The sequence below is a fragment of the Sylvia atricapilla genome, chromosome Z, assembly GCF_009819655.1.
Source record: "Sylvia atricapilla isolate bSylAtr1 chromosome Z, bSylAtr1.pri, whole genome shotgun sequence".
Classification (NCBI taxonomy): domain Eukaryota; kingdom Metazoa; phylum Chordata; class Aves; order Passeriformes; family Sylviidae; genus Sylvia; species Sylvia atricapilla.
Genome location: NC_089174.1, coordinates 6,913,851 through 6,937,902, shown reverse-complemented (window position 1 = coordinate 6,937,902; position 24,052 = coordinate 6,913,851). Strand labels below are relative to the sequence as shown.

The 24,052-nt window shown below is 51.5% G+C and overlaps 1 protein-coding gene across 4 annotated transcripts in view; it reads left to right on the top strand.

Annotated features, from left to right (window-relative positions):
- Positions 1–5,213: 5,213 nt before the first annotated feature.
- The window catches only part of EDA (ectodysplasin A), a 61,759-nt gene continuing 42,920 nt past the window's right edge, over positions 5,214–24,052 (top strand). For all 4 annotated transcript variants that reach the window (XM_066338575.1, XM_066338573.1, XM_066338572.1 and 1 more), the window contains exon 1: positions 5,214–5,496. In XM_066338575.1, the coding sequence (XP_066194672.1) occupies positions 5,221–5,496 (276 nt within the window). In that variant the 5' untranslated portion in view covers positions 5,214–5,220. The remainder of the gene's footprint in view (positions 5,497–24,052) is intronic.

Genomic DNA, 24,052 nt, shown 5'->3' with positions numbered 1-24,052 from the left:
GATTTTAGTCACTTTATATTTTTCTCAACACAGAAATTGCATCTTTAGGTTCAAATCATTATCCATGAAATTTACATCTGGAAAGAGGGAGACGCAAAAGCCAAGGAGGCTGAAATGGGCACCCATGCCACAAACCTGGGGCAGAGGATTTCCAGGAACTCTCCTGTCAGAATCCTTCCTGCCCAGAAAAGTCCCAAGTGGTGACACTGAGGTTCCAGTTTCCTACACCCACAATACGGTGCTAATCCCATGTACTTCATACAGTGGGAAGCTGTCCTGGGTTTTCAGTGTAGGATGTGCACAAGGCGTTTATTCCATCACCATCTTCATGAGCTGTTCAAACCAGGTGGGACAGTGTTTTCTCAAACCCCCTCCCTCTGGGCTGTCCTCTGTCCATGGCCCATCAATGCCATGTAAGTCCCCCCAGGAGCTATCTCTGGTTAATGGGCCATCAAGGACCCACTGCAGGACTCATCATCCCATTGTGAGATGCTCTGCCCAGGGGGAGGAGCCAAGCATTCCCACCTGGATATAAGCTGAGATTTGGGACAGTACAGCCAGCCCTTACCCATTGGATTCCCAGAGGTCCAGAGCTACTGGACCTTTCTACGAGGTCACTGCTTCAGGAAGACCACCTCACCTGGACTGCTTCCATCACCCTGATCAGGTTGTAGTCTGATTCTGTCAGTGGTCTTTTTGTATTATTGCATTTATTTTATTTTACTTTTTTTTTGTTCCTATTAAATTGTATTTCTGACTTGGAGTCTCTCACTGGTTTTGCTTTCAAGCCACTGCAGAAGCCATTCCCTGTTTCCTGTCATTCTGCCCCTCATCTAAAGTCCTTTTCCAGCTCCCCTGGAGCTCCTTTAGGCACTGGAAGGGGTTCTCAGGTTTTGGGAAAGCTGCTGCAAACTCTTGTGCTGTGAGAGTGGTCATGGTTTAGGTGGGGAAGGGTCTGCTGGGGTGTCCCACCTTGACAGGGTGTGGCTCTGTGGGGTGGCACCTTTTCCCCAAGGAGCCCCAGACCCAAAGCTGTGCTTCCCAGCAAACAGGCCTGGAAAAGAACTGATTAAGCTGGAAAAGGCCACAGAGGTCATTGAGTCCAACATGGGGCTCAACAAGACCATGGCACCAGGAAGGCTGGAGAAATCCTTGCCAAGGGGCAGGGAGAGAAGCCCCCTCCCTGTGCTCCCTGTGCTCAAGCTCAGCGTTGGGGTGCAGCTCCCTCCTTCCTCTTCTCCTCCTTTTTCCCTGCCTTTTGGTGAGCGATCAGAGGGGGCAGAGCAGGCTCTGGGCTCTCTAGCATCTTTCATGTATCACGTCTGCTCCTCGAGGCACAGATCATATCCTCTTTCCCTGGCACCAGCACAGCCCGAGAGTGGCACCCCCAGGACAATGCCTTGGCCAGCTCCGGCGCTGACCCGGGATGTGGGAGCCGAGGGGTCGGGATGAGGGGGCCAGGAGGCACGGGGGAGGTTGAATAACGTGGTGTGGAATATCATTGTTCCAGCCAGGATGAGTAAGAGCACAGCTGAGCCTGGTCACCGACGGCACTTCCACGATTCCGGGGGAGGCAGGGGCTCGGAGACGGCTGCACAGTTGAAAAATCAAGACAATGAGTCTATAAAAGTTTAAGAACTGAATAGACCCCGAACATTTGGTTCTCATTATCACCAAATAACATATAAATAAACATACAACAGAACCAAGAGCAGCGTCTTCCTCACCCCCTCCGCAAGAAGTTGTGTTTAGGCCGAACTCGGGCTCCTTGGCCAAACCTCCTCCCATGTGCTCCGGGATGGAATCATGGGGCTGCCAGGCCTCATCTTCCTCCAAAACAGAGCAAAGCCTGATCCATGCAGGAAAATGAGGTATCAGTGTGCTGCTGGTACTTGAAAGTCAGCAGTGGGAGGGGAAATAAGTGAAAATAAGCTCAGCAAGAGTCAACTCAGCTCTTTTTTTCCTTGTTGTAAAAAGCCCATCCAGTCCCACCCCCTGATAAGGGCAAGGACACCTTCCCCTATCCCAGTTGCTCCAAGCTCCATCCAGCCTGGCCTTGGACACTTCCAGGGATCCAGGGGCAGCCACAGCTTCTCGGGGCAACTCAGTGTTCACTGAGAGAATTCATGGAGTAAAATAAGAGGGAAGAGATGAATGATCAGGACTCTGAATTCCTGAGAGGGAAAATCTTGGAAGAGCCTCTGGCAGAGTTAGGAGAAAAAGCCATGAAAGTCATTCTTTACTACATCTTGCTCTTCTAAGATGAACATATTGCTCAATCCCTGCCCCTATGGAAGCAGCTGGATGCAAATAATCACCTTTCCTGCATGGTCAGAGCTCATGGTTACTGAAAAAAACAGTCTTTAGGAAAGCAGATTTTATAGAACATCTTAGATCTCACTGAGGAAAAGGAATTGAGATTGCAGTGTTGGATAGAGGCTCCATAAAATCAGGATTCTTCTTCCTAAGGCCTTGTAAACGCCCATGGATGTGCTGTTGGAGTGCCAGGATTTCAGGTTTTAGGAAACTTTATTGTACTCATGTTGTTGAGAACATCACTGGGAGAGCAAGGGATGGCTTTCCTCAAAAGAAAGTCAGGAATTCCAAAGCTTTTAGGTCACACATGTTAAATTCGACTCTGCAGCCGCTGCAGGAATTGCAGCTGCTGCCAAAATGTAAATGGGAAATGGGCTCAAAGCTGCTTTACATCACTGGAAGATTCCCTGATCTGTGGAATTCACATGGAGAGGGGCACTCAGACCTGCCTTGGAGTGCCCTGTGCTATGCAGAGCTGTACCCATTCCACAGGGAAGGGAGATCTCCTAAACTACAGCAGCTTTCTCCCACCTGTGGTTAAATCCTGCTGGGATGGGAAGATGATGCTGGAAAAAGCCCAGTATATTTGGGAATCAAGAGAAAAGGTCATTCCAGACATGTACTCTCTGTGTTCTCCCCCTCTCCATATTCTGCCCACCCTCCCCATGATTATCTCAATTGTTCTTTATTTTTCCATCCAGAGCATCAGGGATCTCTGTTCCTTCTGCATGTTCCCCACCCTCTGGCTCCTGCTTATCCTGGACCAGGACTCTTGGAGCACAGGCAGGACACATCATCTTAAACCTGTGAGGTTTGAGGTTTTCCTCATCCATGTAACAAAGTTTTTCAGGAATGGCCTAGGAAGGGGAGGAAATGCTCAGAACAAGAGGAATTAAAATAAAATCCTGGAGAAACTGTAGCCATGGACTGTGAGGCTCAACTGATCCTGGTATGAGGATCCCACTTATTAATTATGTTTTAATTCCATCATTACGTGGGATTCCTTTTTAATTAGTGGGATGCTAGTCCGCTCTGGGAGGCAGAAATCCTTCAATCTGAGGATCTGGCCTAAATCCCTGATGAGATCGAGGCAGGAATGGAAAGGTCACATCTTCCCCCTGACCTCACCTCTAAGATTCACCTTCACCTAAACGACTCTGGAAACTGGGATGAGGTTGTTGCAAGTGTGGATAAGTCCATGTAGGATTGGGGTTGGGATTTTTGAAAAGCAGGATTTTGGTAGTGCAGGAGTTGGTCCTGATGATCCTTGTGAGTCTCTTCCAACTCAGGATGTTCTGTGATCCTATGAGAACCAGTAACAACACTAAGCACTCAAATAATTATAAGTGTTCTGAAAATCTTTATAGGATTTTCAACAGAGAGTTCATTTGTGTTTGTTTGCTTTTTGCTCCTCAGTTTTTGGGGTTGGTAGTGCTTGATGCTTCCAGTTTTGCTCTCCCCAAATACTAGGGAAACATTTCCTTCTTAAATGAAAACAGAGACTCTCATGGAATTTCATGCCTATGACACAGGACTTAAAGGAAAAAAATCCTACTACAGGAAAACAAGGCCAGGAAGGGCTGGAAAAGGTTGTCCTTCCCCACAACGGCAGGACAAGGCCACCATGGGACTCTTTATGGCTGTGATCTGTTGCATGAAGACCCCACAAATTCCCAGATGATGTGTTCCAGGACTTGGAAGGGTTTCTCCTGGAAGGGATGGCTTTGTGGGAAACTCACGCTGCCCCCAGGATCTGGGAGCACAGACCTGGCACGGAATCACCTAGCTCTCGGAGCCCACCAGGACCCATCCCAGGGATGTGCTGGTGGCAGTCCGTGGTACTGCCCCTTCCTGGAGATCTGGGGATATTCTGACATCTCCCAGCACTGCTGACCTGCTCGGCATCATGTAACCCTCCAAAACCACCTGGATTCCTCCTCTGTATTTAATTCCTTTTTCACTTTCCCAAATCACATCCTGTTCTCTTCAAGCCACCTCTTGAGTTTGCTCAGTACATTTCTAATTTCTCGATTAAAATTTCCTGGCAGCCTGTGAGCATCACACAGCATCTTATTCATCTAATTATCCCTCTAGTTATCAATTAAATCTCCGATTGGGAATAGAACCAGCACAGGCTTTGCCAGGTCAATGCAAACCAAACCAGGTGTGATTCTACTCCATGGTTCCCTCTCCAAATGCACTCCTCTACCGGGCTCACTCTTTCCCAGCTGTTTCCTAGCTTCCATTAGTTTTCAGCACTGACAATCAACCTCTTAAAAGCCAGAGAAGGAAGCGACAGCTGCCCCAAAACACTCCCGCACCCCTGGGCACCCTGTGTCCCCCGGCAGAGCGGTGACATCGCTGCTCACTGCCCGGGGATCGGTGCCGTTTGGTGTCTGCTCCCAGGAATCCTGCGCCGGCTGCGGAGACAGCGACAGGAGAGACTGCGGTCACCGGGACGGCGTGGGGTCCGTCCATACTGGGACTGGGATCGGGGTGGGGATGTCGACGGGGACTGGGATCAGAGCCGGGACTGGGTCTGGGATCGAAGGATCTGGGACGGACAGGGCCAGGGATCGGGATCGGGACTGGGATCGGGCCCGCAGCGGGGCGTGGCCGCAGCCCCGATGACCCCTCCCATGTAATTTGCATGGCCCCGCCCCTCCGCGTCCCCGCCGCTGCCCAGGCCCCGCCCCCGGGCCGGACTCCGAGGCGGCGCTGCCCGGGCCCAGCCCCGCCCCTCCCGAGCGAGCCCCGCCCCTCTGGCGGCCCGGCCCCGCCTCCCGGGCTCGGCCCCGCCCCCTGGCGGGGCGCTGGCGGCCCGGCCGCGCAGCCCGCGGTGCCCGGCGCGCCCCGGGAGCAGCAGCGCTGGGGCCGCTCCGCGCCGCTCCGCCCGAGCGCACCATGGGCGCGGAGCGCAGGGCGGCGGCGGCGGCTCCCCGCGGCTGCGCCTGCGGCGGTGGCGGCAGCTGGCGGCTCTTCCTCGGCTTCTTCGCGCTGTCGCTGGCGCTGCACGTCCTGACGCTGGGCTGTTACCTGGAGCTGCGCTCCGAGCTCCGCCGCGACCGCGGCCCGCAGCCCGCGGCCCCGCCGCGCCGGGATGGGACGGCGGCAGCCCCCGGAGCTCCGGCCGGGGGCCGCCCGCAGCGTGCGGCCGAGGGCGCGGAGCGGCGCCAGCAGGTGGGTCCGGCCGGGGGCGGGGGGACCGCGGGGGCTCCGCGCTGCCCGGGGCCATCCCCCGGCTCCATCCCCGCGCTCGGGTGCCGCGCCCCGGGGCGCTTCGGGACGGCCCCTCGGGGGACTTTGGTGGGAAAAGGGGGGAAAGCCCCGAACTGGCGGTGCGGGGGTGAAGCGCGGGGGGAGCTCGTCTGGGCTGGGGGTGACGGGCTGCGGGGCCGGCTGTGTTCCACCTGCCGCTCGCCGTCTTCCTGTCGCGACAGACCCGCCGTGTGTCCCGACAGCCCGGCCTCGGCCGGGGGCGGCGGGTCTGTCCCGGCCCTTGCGGGGTCCCCCCGGGCGCGGGGTGCTGCAGCCGGGGAGCCCCGCACGGCTCGGCCCCGCACCCGCCGTGCGCGCTGGGTCCCGGTCCCGCACGGCCGCCGCTCGCTCCCCTCCCTCCTCCTGCGCTGGCTTCGTGATTCCGCTTCTCCCCCGGCCCAGGTGCATCATCTTTTGGGTGATGCCCCGGTGTCCCCCCCGCAGCAGCTCCTCAGCCTGTGCAGGACAGGTGGGCAGCCGCCTCCCGGTTGTCCCCGCCGGTGTCCCCAGCCCCTGGAGGGGGTCGCCTGTCCCGAGAGCCTCTGGGAGAGCCGGAGCGGAGCTGGGGCCTCCGCTCGCAAACTTAGCTCATTTTTTCCAGGCACGAAACCTCGCTGCGAGCAGGATAAGCTGGAGGAAGGAGTTTCCTCCCCTCCGAGCCTCCCGAGCGGATGGCCCGCTCCCCCGAGGTGCCGGGTGGCTTTGCCGCGGAGTCGCAGCGGGGTTTCGGGGGAGATGCCAAGCCCTGCCTCGGCACCCCGGCGGTCCTCGCCTTGCTGGTTATCAGTGTGTGGGGGGAAGGACAAAAATAGCTTTGATAAAGCGGCGAGTTTGGAACTCTTCCTCCCGACTTGGCAGCGGGAGCCGTTCCGCCGCGCCGGCCTCGGCTGCCCCCGGGAAAGCCGGGCTTGCGCTTCCTTCGCTGCCTGGACCCCGCAGCTTCCCATAATAAATCCAAGCCCAGCGTTGAACCGGAGGGAAGCCGAGCTCCCGGGTCATCGCTCTGCGCTGTCCCCTCGCTGCCCCCTCCAGCAGTGTCAACACAGAGTGAGCCGGAGCGGTTTGATGTCGTGCTGGGATTCCTGGGTTGCCTTGGAATAGCGCACGGCTGGAGTGCCTTTCGTGTTATCGTGCTGGATCTGTTTAGTCTTTCGAGCTCTTCTTTCCAGCGAGCGTATAATGAAATACCAGGGCAAATAGTTGAGGCATTCATAAATTACAGCGTTAGATAATTTGTCTCTGGATGCGGACAGAGCTCCGAGCGTCTCTCGCTGCAGCTGACGGACTCCAGATAAGGTAACGCTAATTATTTATTTCTTTATTCTACATCTGGCCTGTCAGGCTCGAGATGAAATGTTCTTCGGGGCACATTGAAGCGGTTGGGTTGGAGAGAAAGGTTGCTGGTGGTAGGGACATGGGGAAGGAGGGCTGAGCATCCCGAGCTGCTCCGGTTGGGAACGGCTGCCGTGACAACGTGTGGTTAATGGGGTTTGTAGTGGTGCTGCTCACCCGTTTCTCGCTGGTTTTTCTTGCCTTGAGTTGACGTGCTGCTGAAAACAGGCATGTTAGGTGTCTTGGGGTGCTGTGGGTGCTTCACTTCAGTGACTAAAGCAGTGAAATGAGGGGTATGCAAGTGGCTTTATCTAGAAAGTTATTGTCCAGCTTCGGGGTACGTGTGGGGTTCCCGGCAGCTCTTCCAAGCTGCGCTGCTGATAAACCCAAAGCGTGATCCCATACGTGTGATGCTTGCACAAACGGGGCTGAAATTACTAAATAATTAGTGATCAATGACATTTGTCTCCTGAGGACCATGGTCAGAGTCAGGGTTCATTTGAGGGGACCAATGGCCACATTGCTGTGAGCCCTCAAATGTCCTTCAGCTGCTGAGGTGTCCTCAGCGAGGAGGCTGTGCGTATTGTGATCGTACAAACTGACTGAAGCCCACAAGATACTCCCCTTCCTGACCTCTTTTTCTTTATTTTTAAATTATTTCATTTCCCCCCCTTCTTCCTGACCTGAGGCAGGAGGAAGAGGAGCGCGGAGGGAAGGACGGGGAGCAGTGGTCAGCGCTGAGATTTTTGGCTGAAACCTCACCTGGCAGCGTGCCAGAAATGACCTCATGACAGGAGTGCGATTTGGCAGCTCGATAACGCCCCACTTCCCTATCTCACAGGGTATCCAAATATGTAACTCATTTGGGATAGAAGGGCAGATTTTCATGGCAGAGGTTGAGGCATTGTAGTTCCACATCTTTGTCCCAGAACCCGCCGGGTGTTGCATCACCACGTTGGCTGCGAGATGAGGAGTTTGTTAGAGCTGCTTTAATTCATTGACTCTTCAGTGGCTCTCAGAGGTGTGAGAGAGGATTTGGAGGGTGGTGGGGCCCTGGCTGATGGTATAAAATCCAAATAATCCCTCCAGATGGGTGTGCTGTGGGATGGGAGAGAGATTCTGTCAGGCAGGCTCCTCTCATGGAGACCCACGTCAGGGCACTGTGGCCCTTTAGAGGATTTTGTGCCTAAATTGAATCGTGTTTTACTGTCAAAAAGTCATCCTTGCAATATTCGAGGTATACAGAGCATCATTCCCATGCTTTTTCTACAGCCAAATCCATGTCCTGCCATATTTCTGCCAAAACTTGGTTTTTGGCCAATGCTGGGTGAAATGTGTGCCCTAAGAGTGTCCCAAGATGGGGATAAAATCTGCCAAAGTCTGGGAATGAGATCAAATGCCGTCGGTTTTGTCAAACTGACTGTGGAGGCTCTTGCAGCTGGTGGGGGGAGGGAGGGAAGGTGCTGAGTCATCCAAAAAAATGTGCTGAGCAGCAATTTCCTTACTGGCATTTCACTTTCCCGGTGCCAAGGTGTCTGATCTCAGTCTCCATTTCTCACCTTTGTAACAAGGGATGTTCCTACTTTCGAGCATTGCTCACACTGGCATTCCTGGCCTTGGCAGTTGCTTTAATAGAATCATGGAATAATTTGGGCTGGAATAATAAAGCTCATTCAGTCCCACTGCCTTTCATGGGCAGGGACACCTTGCACTAGCCCAGGTTGCTCCAAGCCCCATCCAACCTGGCCTTGGACACTTCCAGGGATCCAGAGGCAGCCACAGGTTCTCTGGCCAACCTGTGCTCCACCTCACAGGGGGAAAATTCTTCCTTTCTTTTTCCCCACCACTGTAAAATTGCGGTTATTTTTCCTTTTTTTTTTTTTTTTTTTTTTTTTTTTTTTTGGTCAATTCTAGCTCTAGAACAAGAGGCAGCTCTTGGCGTGATTGGCACAAAGGCTCTAAAGGTGTCAAAGCTGCTTCAGAGGCTTCTCCCACCCTGAGCATACCTGTAGCTCATCCGTGCATCCTCATCCCTGTGTCTGGTTCCTGCATCCCAATCCTGCATTCCCACTGGAACCTGCCCAACGTGCTGAAAGCTTTGAGCAGGGCTCCTGCTGGAAATGCTTCAACAGCCTCCTCTGGAAACAGCCTCAGTCAGTCTGTGGACTCAGACCTTTAAATCCCTGCCCAGGGCCTGTGTGTTGGGATTTCACAGCTCTGATCCCGGGTTAGGGAAAGTCTGGGTGTGTGATTAGGGATAGCCCACAGTAGGTTTTCCCCTAAATTCAGCTTTGTGGTCCTGGTTGTAGCTGAAAAAAAGTTCTCAGAGGGCAATAAAGGGAGCCTGCAGAGCTCTGTGGCAAACGTCAGGCTCTGCTTACCTTCATTCACAACTCAAACTCTCATATTCCTGCTGCTGTGCCTATGAATAATCCATGCAAAATCTGGCCTGAACCCAGAACTCCTCCTGTTGAGATGCTGCCGAGTGGCAGGAGCATGGCAGTGGCTGTGGGATGCGTTGCATCCTTTGGGAAGTTAAATACAGTGTGAGCTCTTCCTGAGGGCTGGGGGTTCATCCCTGCTTCTCCTGTAGGGTGAATTCCTGGTGTGAGGAGAAACCTTTGGCTGTGTGGGAGCATCCCAGCTGGTCCTTGGGAACTGTGGAATCACAGGAGGGTTTGGGGTGGAAGGGACCTCACAAGGGCCATCAAGTCCAGTCTCTCTGCCACAGGCAGGGGCAGTCAAGACCTTCCCAAAGTCCTTATTCCCAAAGTTATGATGTCGCACAGGTGCCTTTCCTTCCATACCTCCAGCCTCCTCCACAGCTGGGGTTTTACTTCTGTTTTCTGCTCATTCCACGAAGGAGGAAAACTGTGACTTTGTGTAAGGACCAGGGTGTTTTATCAGCCTTTACTGAGTTCCTTGATGGAGAATGTTACTGCCAGAATAAGTGTTTGACTGACCCATGACCAAATTGCAGGGTTTTTTCCACAATTTTTCGATGAGTTCCCTGGCAAATCCTTGAACTTGGGTTTTTAACAGCATTCCAGAGTTATCATCCACTTAACCCCAGAGTAAATCGTGCTGTATCAACCCCATATTATTTTAACCTTTTAACATTATTTTTCTTACCACATAATAACATAAATCTTCCCTGCTCTCCCATACACATGTAGTGTCTTGTAATGCTAATTAAACTGCACACCAGCCTAATTTTGCTCTCAGACTAATCCAATATATTTTTCTTGACTGGAAGCCAAACCCTGAGAGCTTCAGAGCATGCGGAGCTCTCATTCCAGTCTTATTATATGTTAATGGCTTTATATTTTAATATCTTTCAACACTTGGGGAGGATGTTATTTTTAGAGGTGTCTGGCTGCAGAAGGTACCAGTCTGTGAGGGGCTTGGGGGATGTGAAGCACCGAGTAAACTCCATGCAGTGAGTAGGTGGGAAGTGTGTCCCTGGAGGAGTGTGATCTGTCAGGATCCATTGTGCACAGGCATGGAATCACAGGGAGGTTTGATGAGACTCTACCGTGGTTAAGTGGGAGATTTGGATGCAATTTTACCGTGGTTAAGTGCCTTTATAGGGCGGTTGCAGTGGTAAGTGCTCTCTCATTAAACTCTGGGTTTTGTGTGCTAATGGTGCCGATGCCAGTCTGGCCTGGATGCTACTACAGCAGGAATAATCACTCCCAGATGGGTGGATGGAAACGAGCTCCTTCCCTAATCCCAGATGAAACACTGTTATAAGTGCAAAGTCCTAATGATGCTGGACCCCATTGATGGGGTGCCAGCCCTGTAACACCTTCCAAATGGAATTGCCATCATCCTCCTGCCAGGGATGGAGCTGAGATGCGCTCCTTGGGCATGATCCTTGCAGTAGAATCCCAGAATCTGCTGAATGGGAAGGATCCCATCAGGACTGGGGTTCGCTGCATGGCGTGGGGTTGAGCTGTGTGGCTTTGCAGCTGCGGGCATTGGGTGACACGAGGTGACATCGTGTGGTGAGGGTTTGTGTCCGTGGGGAGGGTCTGTGTTCCATGGGGATGGGTCTGTGTTCCATGGGGATGGGTCTGTGTTCCATGGGGATGGGTCTGTGTTCCATGGGGATGGTCTGTGTTCCATGGGGATGGGCTATGTTCCATGGTATGGGGGGTTGTATCCGTGGGGATGGTCTGTGTTCCATGGTGTGAGAGTTTGTGTCCATGGGGACGGTCTGGGTTCCATGGGGATGGTCTGTAGTCCATGGGAGGGTCTGGGTTCCATGGGGAGGGTCCATGTCCATGGTATGGGGGTCTGTGTTCCATGGGGATGGTCTGTGTTCCATGGGGAGGGTCCATGTCCATGGTGTGAGGGTTGTGTCCATGGGGGGACGGTCTGTGTTCCATGGGGACGGTCTGTGTTCCATGGGGACGGGCTATGTTCCATGGTGTGGGAATGGTCTGTGTTCCATGGGGAGGGTCCATGTCCATGGTATGGGGGTTTGTGTTCCGTGGGGATGGTCTGTGTTCTGTGGGGAGGGTCCATGTCCGTGGTGTGAGGGTTTGTGTCCATGGGGAGGGTCCGTGTCCGTGGCTTTGCCGCACTGGGAGCCGCTGGCTCGGTGGCCTTGTGGCAGCGACTGCTGTGTGACTTGGCTTTGCCGTGGGTGTTTGTGCTTCACTGTGTGGTCACTGGTGGTGTGGCAGGACAGTGGCCACGATGGCTGGAAGCAGCTGGACGCTCCCAGGAGGGAGGAGGAGAGGACTGGGGAAGAGTTGCCTCCTGCCAGAGCTGCCTCTTGCCTGGCCCTTGGGAGTTCAGACCCCTCCTGGGCAGTGCCGGTGCCCCAGGGGTTAAATCCCATCCCGCTGTGACAACAGGGTTAAATCCCTTGCCGGGCCAGCGGGGTGCTGTCCCTGAGTGCTGCTTTTGTCCTTTAATCCCTCTTTGCAATTCCTGTCACCTCTGGGCTTTCAGCCTCTGCAGAGACCAAAAGCTCTGGGAGCGGAGAGACAAGGGAAGGTGTTCCCTGAGCTGGGAGTCAGATCCACCTGGGAGCAGGTACAGGCTCTGTGGTTGTAAATTATCTGCAGGTGGGAGGGCTGGGGACATGCTGTATTGGACAGACCCCGTTATGCTGCTTGATCCCAGAATTCTGGCAGAGTTTGGGTGGGAAGGGACCTTGAAATTCAGCCCATTCCATTCCCTGCCATGGGCAGGTACTCCTTCTACTATCCCAAATTCCTCCAGCCTGGTCTTGGACGCTTCCAGGGATGGAGCAGCCACAGCTTTTCAGGGCATCTTCCCAGTTGTATCTTCTCCCTTTTACATTTCATGTTTTAACTGGATAATGCTGGCATTCCTTCCCAGAGAGTTCAGAAAATCGGAATGACCTGTCCAGAAAAAAAAAATAAAATAAATACAAATCTTTGAATCTCATTCTTATTTGATAATAATATTTATGTTTTCTGGAAATAACCTAATCTTTGAATTCTTCCTTATATTTTCTGATCCATGAGGTGGCAGAGGCTTTCCCTGCGTTTCCCAGGGATGTGAGGCAGGCACTAATGGCCTAAACAGACCTTTGTTATCCTTCCAGTCTTCCCCACGTGCTGGGCTCAGTGAAATTAATCCAGGAAATCATTTCAGAGCAATCATTTCCTTCAACTTTGCAAACAAGTTGCTGAGCTACTGGTTCACTTAACCAGCACTTTATTCTAATTTTCCCGTGGGATAGGAAAATAGGATAAGGCATTTAAGGCTGGCAGCTGGAACTGTTGCCAGCCCAAGAGGATGGAACAGTTCAGACTCAAAAATTAGGGGGTTGTTTTGATTTTTTTTATTGCAGTTGCTGCTGTTCCTGGGGCTGCAGGAAGGCTCTGCCTGGAAAACTTAAATTCTCATCTTTTCCCATAAAACATAACCTGTGTCAGAAAAATGGGATCAGACAGGGAACCGCTGGATGTGCAGCTGATGAGGTGCATTTTGAGAGCAGGGTGAGGAGAAAAGTTAAGTTTTCTACTGCAGCTGTTTGTATCTTCTGAGTGATAATGAACTCAATGAGTAGTTGGCTGCCTTGGGGCTGTGGATAGGCTTGTTAGTGCTTGCTCTGTCTGTCTGGGGTGTTAACTCTTGCTGGGAAATGGGGATATCCCATCCAAAGGCGAGGGAAGCCCGTCAGAAATTACCTCTGCATGCCATCAGAGTAAATTCTGGCAGATTTCTAAGGTCAAAAGGTGAATTTATTTTTTTTTTCCTGGGGGGGCAGGAAGGCAAAGTTTAAAGCTGGTAATTGTCGATTTTAAAGGAATATTAAATCTTCTTTTGAGCAGTATCTTTATTGCCAGCTTGGGGTTTTCTCCTGTTGTTGACAAGAGTTGTTTTGGCTCAGAGCACAGCTCCTGCAGGGATTCTTGGTCTGTGCAGAGCTTGATAGTGGAAGGACAATGGGTGATGGGTTTAAACTAAGAGGGTTGGTTTAGATTGGATATTAGGAAGGAGTTCTTCCCTGTGAGGGTGGTGAGGCCCTGGCACAGATTCTGTGGCTGTTCCAGCCCTGGAAGTGTCCCAGGCCAGGTTGGACAGAGCTTGGAGCAGCCTGGGGTAGGGGAAGGTGTCCCTGCCCATGGTAGCAGGTGGAATGGGATGGGCTTTAAGGTCCCTTCCCACCCAAACCATCCTGTTCTTCATTCTCTGGAAAGGGAATGTGTGCAGGAAAAGTCCTTGAACTGAAGGCTTCAGCTGAGCCTTGGGAGCTCAGCACTAATCCTGGCTCAGCTGAGCTCGGCCTCTGTGTCCGGTGAGATGGTGAAAGCAAGAGAAAAACTCAACTTTTTACTGGCAGGGTGGATTTTGCTTAGGAGATGGGAGAGCCTCCTTGCTCAGCACCTGCAGGAATGCTGTCTGGTGTAATCCCTGGATCCCCTGGATGGAATCCAGTGCTCTGGGCTCAGTCCGGTGCATCTCCCCTATGTCCCCAGGTTCTTATTTCAGGCTCAGCACCAGCAGCAGAGGGGCAGAAGAATTTCTGTGCCACTGCCAGGCACGCTGGGAGCCAGCACGTTCCAAAAAAAAGCAGGATTTGACTTCAAACACAGGTGCTCTGCAGGTCATTCACATTCCCCCGTATGGCTGCAGGGCTTGGAAGATTCCAGATGTGCTGTGTCTGGTGTCCTGCTTGGGATGGAGCTGCAGGAGGAGCTCTGGGAAGTTGAGGTCTTCAAGTGTTAAATCCCAAGTGCTGCTCCTGCAGGCTCAGCTCCGATCCTGGCGTCTGGCGCACGTTTCCAACAACAGCCTGGGTTTGCCAAGGAAAATGACGCTGGATGCAGCAAGGAGCTGTCAACTCTTTCCTCCCTATGCTGCCGGGCAGCTTTTCTCCTGCTTTCCGGAATAACTGGGCTGTTTGGAATCTGGGGTTCTCAGTGATGCTTTCATCCCATTCCTTTCCATCCTCACCCCATTGCAGACAGCAGCACCTCACTCCAGGGCTGTGGGATCCCTCTGCAAATCCCATTGCTGAGGTGGGGGCTGAGGGTCACATTAAGCTGAGAATAACTCAAGTTCTTCTCCTCTGGCACCCAAATGTTGGACCAGGGGGATTTTGGCTGGACTATTAAAGAGCTTGTTCCTAAAAAAGGCTTTTTGAGGCCGGTTTTGTGCAGATGGGTTCAGGAGAAGACCTCCAGGGACCCTTGGGCTGGTGTCATTCCTGCTCACTGACCATGAGCTTCTCATTAGGGTCCTTCTGACTCAAAACTCTTTTTTTTTTTCCCAGCTCTGAAGATGCTGAAACCCCAATTTATAAGTAATAACTTTGCTGATGAGGGTGTTTGGAGCAGGTACCCTTCAGTCAGATCCCTATGAAGATCCTGTGTGGCTTCAAGCTGGATCAGGTACTGAAGGAGTTAAAAATTCCTGTTGCTGGTGCACATGAGCAGCGCCAGGTATGTCTCAGAGGATCCAAATTTGCTTTCTGAAACCTGGCAAATAGCAAAAATTTTGATGTCTGTGAGCAGCAATCACACCCCGAGGCGATGACAGCTGACAGAGAAGGGCTCCTGACATATTTACCGAACAATTTTCTTATCACGAAGTGCTCAAAAAGCCCAAACCTGGAGAACAATAGCAACAAAAACCCCACTGCAGGGTTTGTCAGCAGATGCAGCTTGGAGATAACAAATGATTTTTTTGCTTTTTGTTTGACTCCTTGGCCATTTAGGAGTTAATTGGAGCGAGGCCAAGTGTGGTGAGATAGTGCCTGAATCAGTTTTAAAAACATTGGGGTTGGAATGGTTTTAACTTTTAACTTCTGTGAGCCTCTTAGAGGCTGGTGAAGAGGTAGGTTAGAAACAACTAAAGGAAAACATTTGGGTTGGGCAGTAAAAAGTGACTTTGGAAGGGGCAGCCCCTCCTGAGACCCCAAAAGTCTTGCCCCAGCTGGGCTTCCCCTTGTGCTGGGGCTGGATTGGTCTGAAGTATTATTCAACAGTAATAAATGGGAGTAAATGTTTCTGTGAGGGTGTTGTGTCACGTTTTCATCCACCAGTCCCTCTCTCCTGGTTGTTGTGTGTGTTTAGAGAATGAAGCAAAATTGCATTTGTAAGAAACCAGGGGGACTTCGACATGAAAAGTCAGGAATAAAGTTGTAATGTTGGTCCTCATCCAGCTGCTCCCTTTGATTTCATTCTGAAATGGAAAGGCACTGGCCTGAAACTTGTCCAGAGGGGTGTCCTGGATGCTCTGTGAACTCTGGCATGAGGAATTTTGAGCAATAAGACTTTGGAAGTGTGGCCTTCGAGGGCTATTGTGGAAGGAAGGGCATAAGAAACATGACACTGGGATTGTGATTCCTGGCAGGAATGCTTTGCAATGGGGAAATTTCAGTTTGGTTTGTGTTGCTTACATGCCTTTCTTCTCGCTGAAGGGCAAATGACAGTGTCAGCATTAAATGTGAGGAGCTGACATCTTCCCATGAAATATGCCCAACGTCCCCAGAACAGAGCTGGAATTATTGCTGCTCCAGAAATCCGCCTTCCCTGGATTTTACTTTTGGTCTTACCCCGAAAGGGGCCCGACTGAAATGTTCCTGCTGATACAGAGGTTGAATGTGAAGGGAATTGTGCTCTGGGGAGAGGTCTGAGAGCAGGAGGAGCCGTGGCTGAGCTGGATGTCCCCATGTCCCTTTTGGCCCCCGGGCTCTCGTGTCGGGACGTGTCAGCCTGACGGGCGCCTGAGATGGAACAAAACCCAGGGCAATTGCTTGGATGTTTGGGGTTTGTATTTTTGTTTTTTTTGGTTTTTTTAAGGCCACTTCTCTGGGTTTGAAGATCTTGAGCTTCTGTGGGGAAAATTTATAGTGGTTTAGAGATGGAAGAGATTTGCCATGTTCTCTGTGATGCCCTGTTGGTCCCGTGTCCCCGGCAGCTTCTGTTGTGGTGGCTTTTAGGTTGATTGGTTCAGCTGGGCTTGGTGTAGCCAGGGCTTCACCCCACAGGGTGAGTGATTTAGGGAGCTCTGCTGACCAGGGGCCAGTGGAGATGTGTGTGGCAGCTGGAGCAGCAGGAGGATGAGGAGTCACTCAATTTGTCTTTACATCCAGTGAATTGTGCCGCTCGTTTCGGAGATCAGGAATTGCTCATTGGGCTGGGCTGAGTTTGGGCCTCTTCTGGGTTTTTCCACCAAGATCTGACAGGGTTGATGTCCATGGGGAAGAGGAACCTTGTCAGGCTGTTCTGGAGGTGCCGACTCCTGCGTCTGCAGAAGATCAGCAGGGTTGGGCTTTGTTGGCCAAGAGGCTTTAAGGGACACCGGGCATGGAAAGGGCTGTCCAGCCCTGGCTCAGGAGTGATGGAGTCCCCATCCCTGTAGTCCCCTGTGGCACTTGGGGACATGGTCAGTGGTGGCCTTGGCAGTGCTGGGGGCATGGTTGGACTCCAGTCTCAGAAGGCTTTTCCAACCTCACTAATTCCATTATTTTTCTCAAGCTTCTACTATCATTGCTGGGTGTTGACACGCTCAGATTGGAAGAACTTGAGTTATTTCGTAGAGGATCCTTGTTTCCTTCTTTCCCTCTGAAATCTCCACAGAAGAACCATTTACAGATATATGAAGCAGAATTTTTGGCCAGCTCTTGTACACACCTGTGCACTCCCATCACCCACCAGGAAGTTGCTGCCCTGAAATGCTGCTCCTAAAATATTTGCCGAGAAATGGTTTGGGAAAGCTAAATATTACTTTTTTGAGATTTCTCACATGGCCAGTTGTGAATTAAGGCTGCACAAAAAGAGGTTGTTCAGCAAATGAACTGTTCTTAGAAGCAGTGGGGTGGGTCAAGGTGGGACCGTCCCCTTCCCATGGGCAGGAACACCTTCCACTATCCCAGGTTGCTTCAGCCTGGCCTTGGACCTTTCCAGAGGTGGGGCAACCACAGCTTCTTCCATAAGACGATGGAGAACACTGAGCTGGAGGGGCTCTGGTGAAGGTAGGATTATTTAATATATAGGATGATTTAATTTCTGTTTCAGTAGCTCTGTTTGTCATCGGGGGCTGGGGTCAGCTGGGGTGAGGGAGGAGGATGGAGGGGACGAGGCAGCGAGTCCCTGCTCCAGCAAGGCAGGATTTCCAGTAGGAGAATGCCCTTGGAAGAGTGTGTGTTTGTGCCCACAGCCATTAAGCTCCATAATCTTGGTGTCTGTATCGACTTACAAATGAAAGCTTGCAGTAATTTGGAGCAGCATTTGAATTGTGAGTGGTAGTGATGATGCTGAGCTTGTCTTTTAATGCTGAGTTTAGAGGCTTTGAGGTTTGGATTAAAAAAAACTTCAATGAAACCACAAAAAAGACATTGGAAGCATAGCTGAACAGGTGGAACAAATTTGTTAAATCTGTTATTGGGAAAACAGCAACTTGCTTTTAAGAAATAAATCAATCTGCAGCTCAGTGTTTCATAATGAGGAGTGGGATAGGAAAATCTAAAAATATCTCCAAATGAGAGCTAATGCTCTGAAGGAACAGATCCAAACTAGAATATAATATTGCCCATTGTGGTGACAATAAGGATTTTAAAGTTCATTGAGATCCTTGCTGGGATGCAGATGGGACTTGAAGAGCCAGCATATTTCCCTTGGCCGGGTCCAGTTTTTATTTGCATAATAACTTATTATATGTATTGCCAGTAGCTCGCAGAGCCCCTGGTCAGGATTGGGAAACCACGATGAGTTCATCCCCCTCTGCCTGCTGAGACAATATATTCCCCAAGAACTGGGAGGGAGGCGTCTCTAGCAACTGAAGCAAGTGATTATGTGCTTGAAAAGGCAGGGAAAAGCAGAGTTTTAACCCTCTGAACCTTTGTGTACCTCGGATCTTCTCACCAGGACCCATTTCAAGGGTCTTAGTCCTTCGGCTGCCTTTGTCCCTGTCCTTCCTGCTGTGGCATGAGCTTTAGTAGCTGATTTTAATGAAGCCAAGGAGCTTTTCCAGGTGGAAAATGTGTCCTGGGTTTGCAGGAGATGTGGCATCTGTGCTGTTGTCTCTGTTATTGTGGAACCACAGAATGGTTTGGGGAAAAAGTGGGCCTTAATGATCATCTCAGTCCACCCCCTTTTCTGCTCCTTTCTTGATTTCCCCTGTGCTGAGCAGAGCCAGCTCCACTTCCATTTTTCTTGGAAAGTGATTCCACAGCTTCATCCCTCTCTCGGCAGGTTCTTCCTGTGCTGTTCCAGAGTTTCCCTTGCTCAGCAGAGCCCAGGTGCTCTGTCACACCCAGCCAGGCCAGGCTGGGGCACTGCCATCACCGTTCAAGCTCCATCATCCTTTTCTTTTTTGGGACTTGCTGAGGGCTCCTGGGCACAGAGGGCTTCTTGCAGTGCTGCTGTGGAGTAGCTACTCCCAGCTAACCAAATCCACATGGACAGCTGTTGCTCAGAGGGGAGTGGATAAGTGCATCCATAAAGCTTGGGATTTGTGCCGGAGGGAGCGCAGCCGGTGCATGGCCATCGCTCTCTGGGAGCCCTCGGCACTTAAACCCAGGGGAAAAAACCCCAAAACCTTTCCCAACTTCCAGATTCCGGTTGAGGGAAGAGTCAAGGTGGTGTGGAGTTGTAAATGAAAATCCAGTTTTTCACAGCTGGGTGTTCCCGTGCGCTGGGACTGAGGTTGCTCAGGGTGATGGCATGGCTTTGTTTTGGGGGCAGAGGAGTTTACCTGAAACTGCCTTGGGCTGGATTTTAGGAAAAGATTCTTTCCCCAGAGGGTATTTTGGCACTGAACAAGCTCCCCAGGGAATGGGCATGGCCTCAAGGCTGCCAGAGTTCCAGGAGGGTTTGGACAATGCTCCCAGGGATGCACAGGATGGGATTGTTGGGGTGTCTGCGCAGGGCCAGGAGCTGGACTGATGGTCCTGTGTGTCCCTTCCAACTCAGGATATTCCAGGATGCTGATTTTGGTGATGGCAGGTTGCAGTGGCAGTGCCACTGTCCTCTTCTGTACCAGGCTGAGATGCCTTCAGGGTGACAAAAGCCAGTGCTGCCTGTGCCTTTGCCATGGTCAGTGTTGGCTTTTGGCTGGATCCAACCAAGCCATTTTCCTTTGGAAGCATTTCCGAGTCCGAGCAAGCTTTCCCCTGGCTGGAAAAGTGCGTTGTAACGTCACTTTCTGCCCCAAACCTCAGCTCAGACTTCAAGGACTTATTTCTCACCTCGCAGCTGTCACCATCCCCAGCCTGGTCACTGAGCTGGGATCCGGATGGATCCATGGAATTTGGAAACTCCTCCTGTTGCTTCTTAGTGCCGAGAGGGGCTCGTGTGGCGCTGATTTGGGAAGCCCTGCTCTCCATCTGCTCCCGTGGTTTGGGAGAGCTGGGATGTGATGCCCGGGATCCCCGCTCCGACCACAATGGCCCTGCTGGCTGGGAGCCACCCGGAGTGGCTGGGAAGCAGGGATTTGGCACCCATGGGTGCTGCCAGAGGTGCCAAAGCTTTCGGGAGGTGCCAGGGACTCACTCCGGCCACGCTGCCAGCAATTTTTTAAGGCTGAGGGGTTGGTGGAGCCTTTGTGTTTCTGCTTTGAAGCCCCGGCCTGAAAGTGTTGTAATGAGATTTTATGATGTATTCTGGCAAGGCCTGGTTATTTTGTGTGTGGATTTATTGTCTAATGAATTGAGTGATTTTGAAATGTTTTGTGCAACGCTTTTTTGGAAAGGACATTGTATTTTGTTTATGGGACGTGTGAGTTTTTATGAAACTTTATTTAGCTTTTAGCAAGAATAATCTTTATTCAACAAATAGTGCAAATAAATCTTTAATTGAACAAATATGTGCCAACTTTCAAACACAGTAACAAACAATGACATGAAACAAGGAAACTTTGGAACAATATACAACTTTAAACATAGTATTAAAAAAAACCCCAACAACCCAAAACCAAAAAAACTCCAACCCAAAACCCCTAACAAAGCAGATTTTGGGCTGTGTAGAGGATCATGGACATGTGGGACCTGCCAAGCTGGAGGGAGAAGAGCAGGGAATGCTGTGCCTGGTGGCTTTCCAAGGAATTGGGGTACCCCCTGTGCCGGGGTCTGGAGGGAGAGCTGCTGGATGTGCCTGGGCTGTGGAAGCAGATGTGGGAACTTTCCTTGTGTATCCAGGTCCTTCCTGATCTGCCTTCCCAGTGGGGCATCCCCAGCCCCAAGGAGGGATGTGGGGCACCCAGGGGTTGAGGATTTGCCTCTTCCAGCCCCACGTTGTCTTCAGGCTCTTGGAGGGCACCCGAGGGGCTCTGAGCTCTGTGTTCCTGCAATGTCCTGTGTGAGTTGCCTGGCAAATCGGATGAGCATTCCCTGCTCCACTCTGTTCCTGCCCGGATTTGGCTGCTGCCATTTCGCTTGCAAATGGAGATTCCCATCCCCTGCACTGCATGTAGCTGGAAATCCCTGAAAGAGCCTCAAATCTAGCATGAAAGGGTTTGAAATGAGGGGAGGAAACCCTCAGCATTTGTTTGATTTCACTTCTTGGAGTGTCGGTCTTCAGGGAAGATGGGCAGAGTCACTTTTCTGTTTATTTTCTTATTAATCTGATCCTACTGGATTTCCTTCCTTGTTCCAAGTATGGAATGTTCCTTTTATATCCCTGGAAGTGTCTCAGGCCAGGTTGGAAAGGGCTTGGAGCAACCTGGTCTGGTGGCAGGTATTCCTGCCTATGACCAGGGTTGGGAACTGGATGAGCTTTAAGGTCCCTTCCAAATCATTCCAGGACACTTTGCAAATAATTGTCCTAAAGTCTGGGAGGAGTTTAGTACTGAAGATGCTCATACAGCTGCTGCTTTTCCCTGGAATTTCCTCTATTGGTGACAAAATTTCTCGGCAGGAAGAGACCAAGCTCTGCATTTAAGTGACTTCCCTTCATCTTCAAACCCCAGGAATATCAGGAATAGGAACCCTGATATTTCTTCTTTCTCTGGGAAGAGCATTTTCATCCCTTCATTGCCCTTTTCAGCCCCTGGAATTGGAACAAAAGAGCTTTTCTTCCAAAAGTGAGCCATGGAATTGGGTGTTAATGGAAACTAATTAATGCTGAATGGAAAATTCCTTCTCGGCTATGTTTTGCCATTCTCTTTTGTAGCTCCAACCTACCAGTCCTCAGACTTTTCCAGGAAGGATAAATGAGGCTTATGTTTCTAGAATGGGCGATGGAAGCATCTCACCTCTCCATGCACCCTTGGCTTGATCTGACCCAACCTTCTCCAGACCTCTGAGTGGTCCTAGAAGGGCCCAGTGCTGCTCTCTGCACCCACCTCACCTTCAAAGACCCCCTTTTTCCTTGGATTTGGCCTCATTTTCTCTTTCAGATAATCGCAGGATAGTTCAGATCGGAAAAACCCTTTGAAATCATTGAGTCCACATCCAGCACTGCCAAGGCCACCACTAACCCACATCCCCAAGTGCCACATCCACATGGCTTTTAAACTGCTCCAGAGATGAAGGGGCCACCCCTGTCAAGGGCTAGACAACCTTTTCCATAAGAAATTTTCACTAATATCCAACTAAACCTTGGCAGAGCTTAAGGCTGTTCCCTCTCCTCCTGTCCGTGTTCCCTGGAGCAGAGCCCGACCCCTCCGGCTGTCCCCTCCTGTCAGGGAATTGTGCAGAGCCACAAGGTCCCCCCTGAGCCTCCTTTTCTCCAGGCTGAGCTCCCTCAGCTGCTCTTGGTGCTCCAGATCCTTTCCTAGCTCTGTTCCAGCTCTGTTTCCTCCTCTGGACACAGGAAAAGCCCTGAAGAGCAGCAGGAGATGGTTGGGTTGGGGAGTTTCACCCCATTGATAAATGGGGAGATGTTGCTGCTGAGGAGCCACCGTGGCCAAAGTGGCTGAGCCAACATTTTCCAGGTGGATCTCCTGAGCGTGGCCCTGAGCCACCACCTCCAGCCAGAGCTCTGCCTGAAGCTCACTGAGCTCTTCTGGCCTTTCAAACAGAGCCAAAAGCCCAACTGTGGAGGGAAACACCTGCCTCTGCTTTGTTTTGAAATCCATATTAAATCAAGGAGATCAAGGAGTCGCTGCCCATGCAGAGGCATGGAAGGAAAGCCATTGATGTGCCAGATGTGTGGTTGGAACATCTGTGTTTGGAGGTCCTCTGCCCAGGATTTCTCTGCTGAGGAAAGCAGGGAGGTGGTGCCTGAAGGGGCTGCAAGTGGTGGTCTCCTCTCTGTGGTAAATCCATCTTTTTCCTTAGGTAGGCCATGGCTTGATCCCATAGAACATCCAGGGGTGGTGTTGAGGGCAAACTCGTTGGATTTGTGATTAGTGTTTTTAACTGCTTCAATTCCCAATTAGTGAGGGGGGATAATTCCCTGTAGGAGCAAACAGCATCAAAGCTGTTTGTCCTTGCTGAGCTGGGCTCCAGACACTCCCAGTCTCCAGCAGAAAGTGGGATGAGGGCTGTAGTGTTGGGAGCTGTCAGTGTGGAGATGTTCCACATCCCCATCTCCGGATGAGCCCAGAGAAGGGACATTCCTCAGGCTGAGGCTGCATCCCATGGGGATCAGGGGGACAATTCCATCTGGCACTGGGAGTGGTGTCTTCCCAAAAGGCGGGAGGGAAGGAGCCCTGGCAGGATCCTGGTGCTTGGCCAGTTTGGTGATGGATCCCAGTTAAGGATGGTGAGGTCCAGAGCACAGACCAAGTTGTCCATATTCCCTGTGAGGAAAAGCCTTCCGTCTTGGACAGCCCTCGCTGTCCACACTTCCATTCCTTTCCATATCTTCCCGTCATTCCCTGGTTGTATCTGCAGCCACCCCCCTGCAGGGTGAGGGCTCAGGGCTGCCCCTGGGCTGGGAGGACATTCCCACATCCCTATGGGGTGTGCAGGTGTCTGTATGCCACAGCTGCCAAGCTTTTTTCCCTGGGATAGACCAGGATCCCATGAAGCCTTGGCTGCTGGAATTCCTGTCAGTGGATCACCTGCTCGTAGCTGGAAGTGGTAAGTCCTCTCTGTCTCCTTGTCGGCAGTGTGTCAGGCCCACAAGTGTGTTGGCAGGAAACTTTCCTCTCTCCCAGGCTCTTGGATCACAAGGGGAGGATCAAGGACCAGATGTCCTCAAAATCCTGTGTATCCTGAGGCTGACGTACAGCTGGCAGGGAAAACTTCACTCCCTGTCCATGGAATCTCTCCCAGGTTTTGTAGAGAGAGAACCATTTCAGATCTCTGCATCCCTCCTGCCTCTGCTTGGTCTGTGTTGGGCTCCAGCCTCCTTTGGGGTGGTCAAAATTGTGGAAGGTGCTGAGTTTCTCCTGCAGGGACTGCAAGGAATGTGTCTGACACTTCAGCTGGTCTTCCCTATGGATTTAAGGAAGAGGGTCAGGGCAGCAGAGCTTGGAGGATATCAATAATTCTACCAAAGAAATAATTTATTTGCACCAAGCTTGGCATTAAAGTGCTCATGGATAAGCAGGAATAATGTGTAGGATTTGTGGTACCTGTTTAAAATAGCTCTCTTGGAGCCCCAAACCAGACATGGAGGGTTTGGATTTCAGACCATCCTCTTGCTCCAGGATCTTCCTTTGGAAAGAATGCAAATGCAATATTCCGTGCCAGCAGCCTTGTGCTGCCCCAAAGATCCTCCTGTTTTTAGGATGCAGATTTTGATCTCAACCTGGGAGTCAGAGC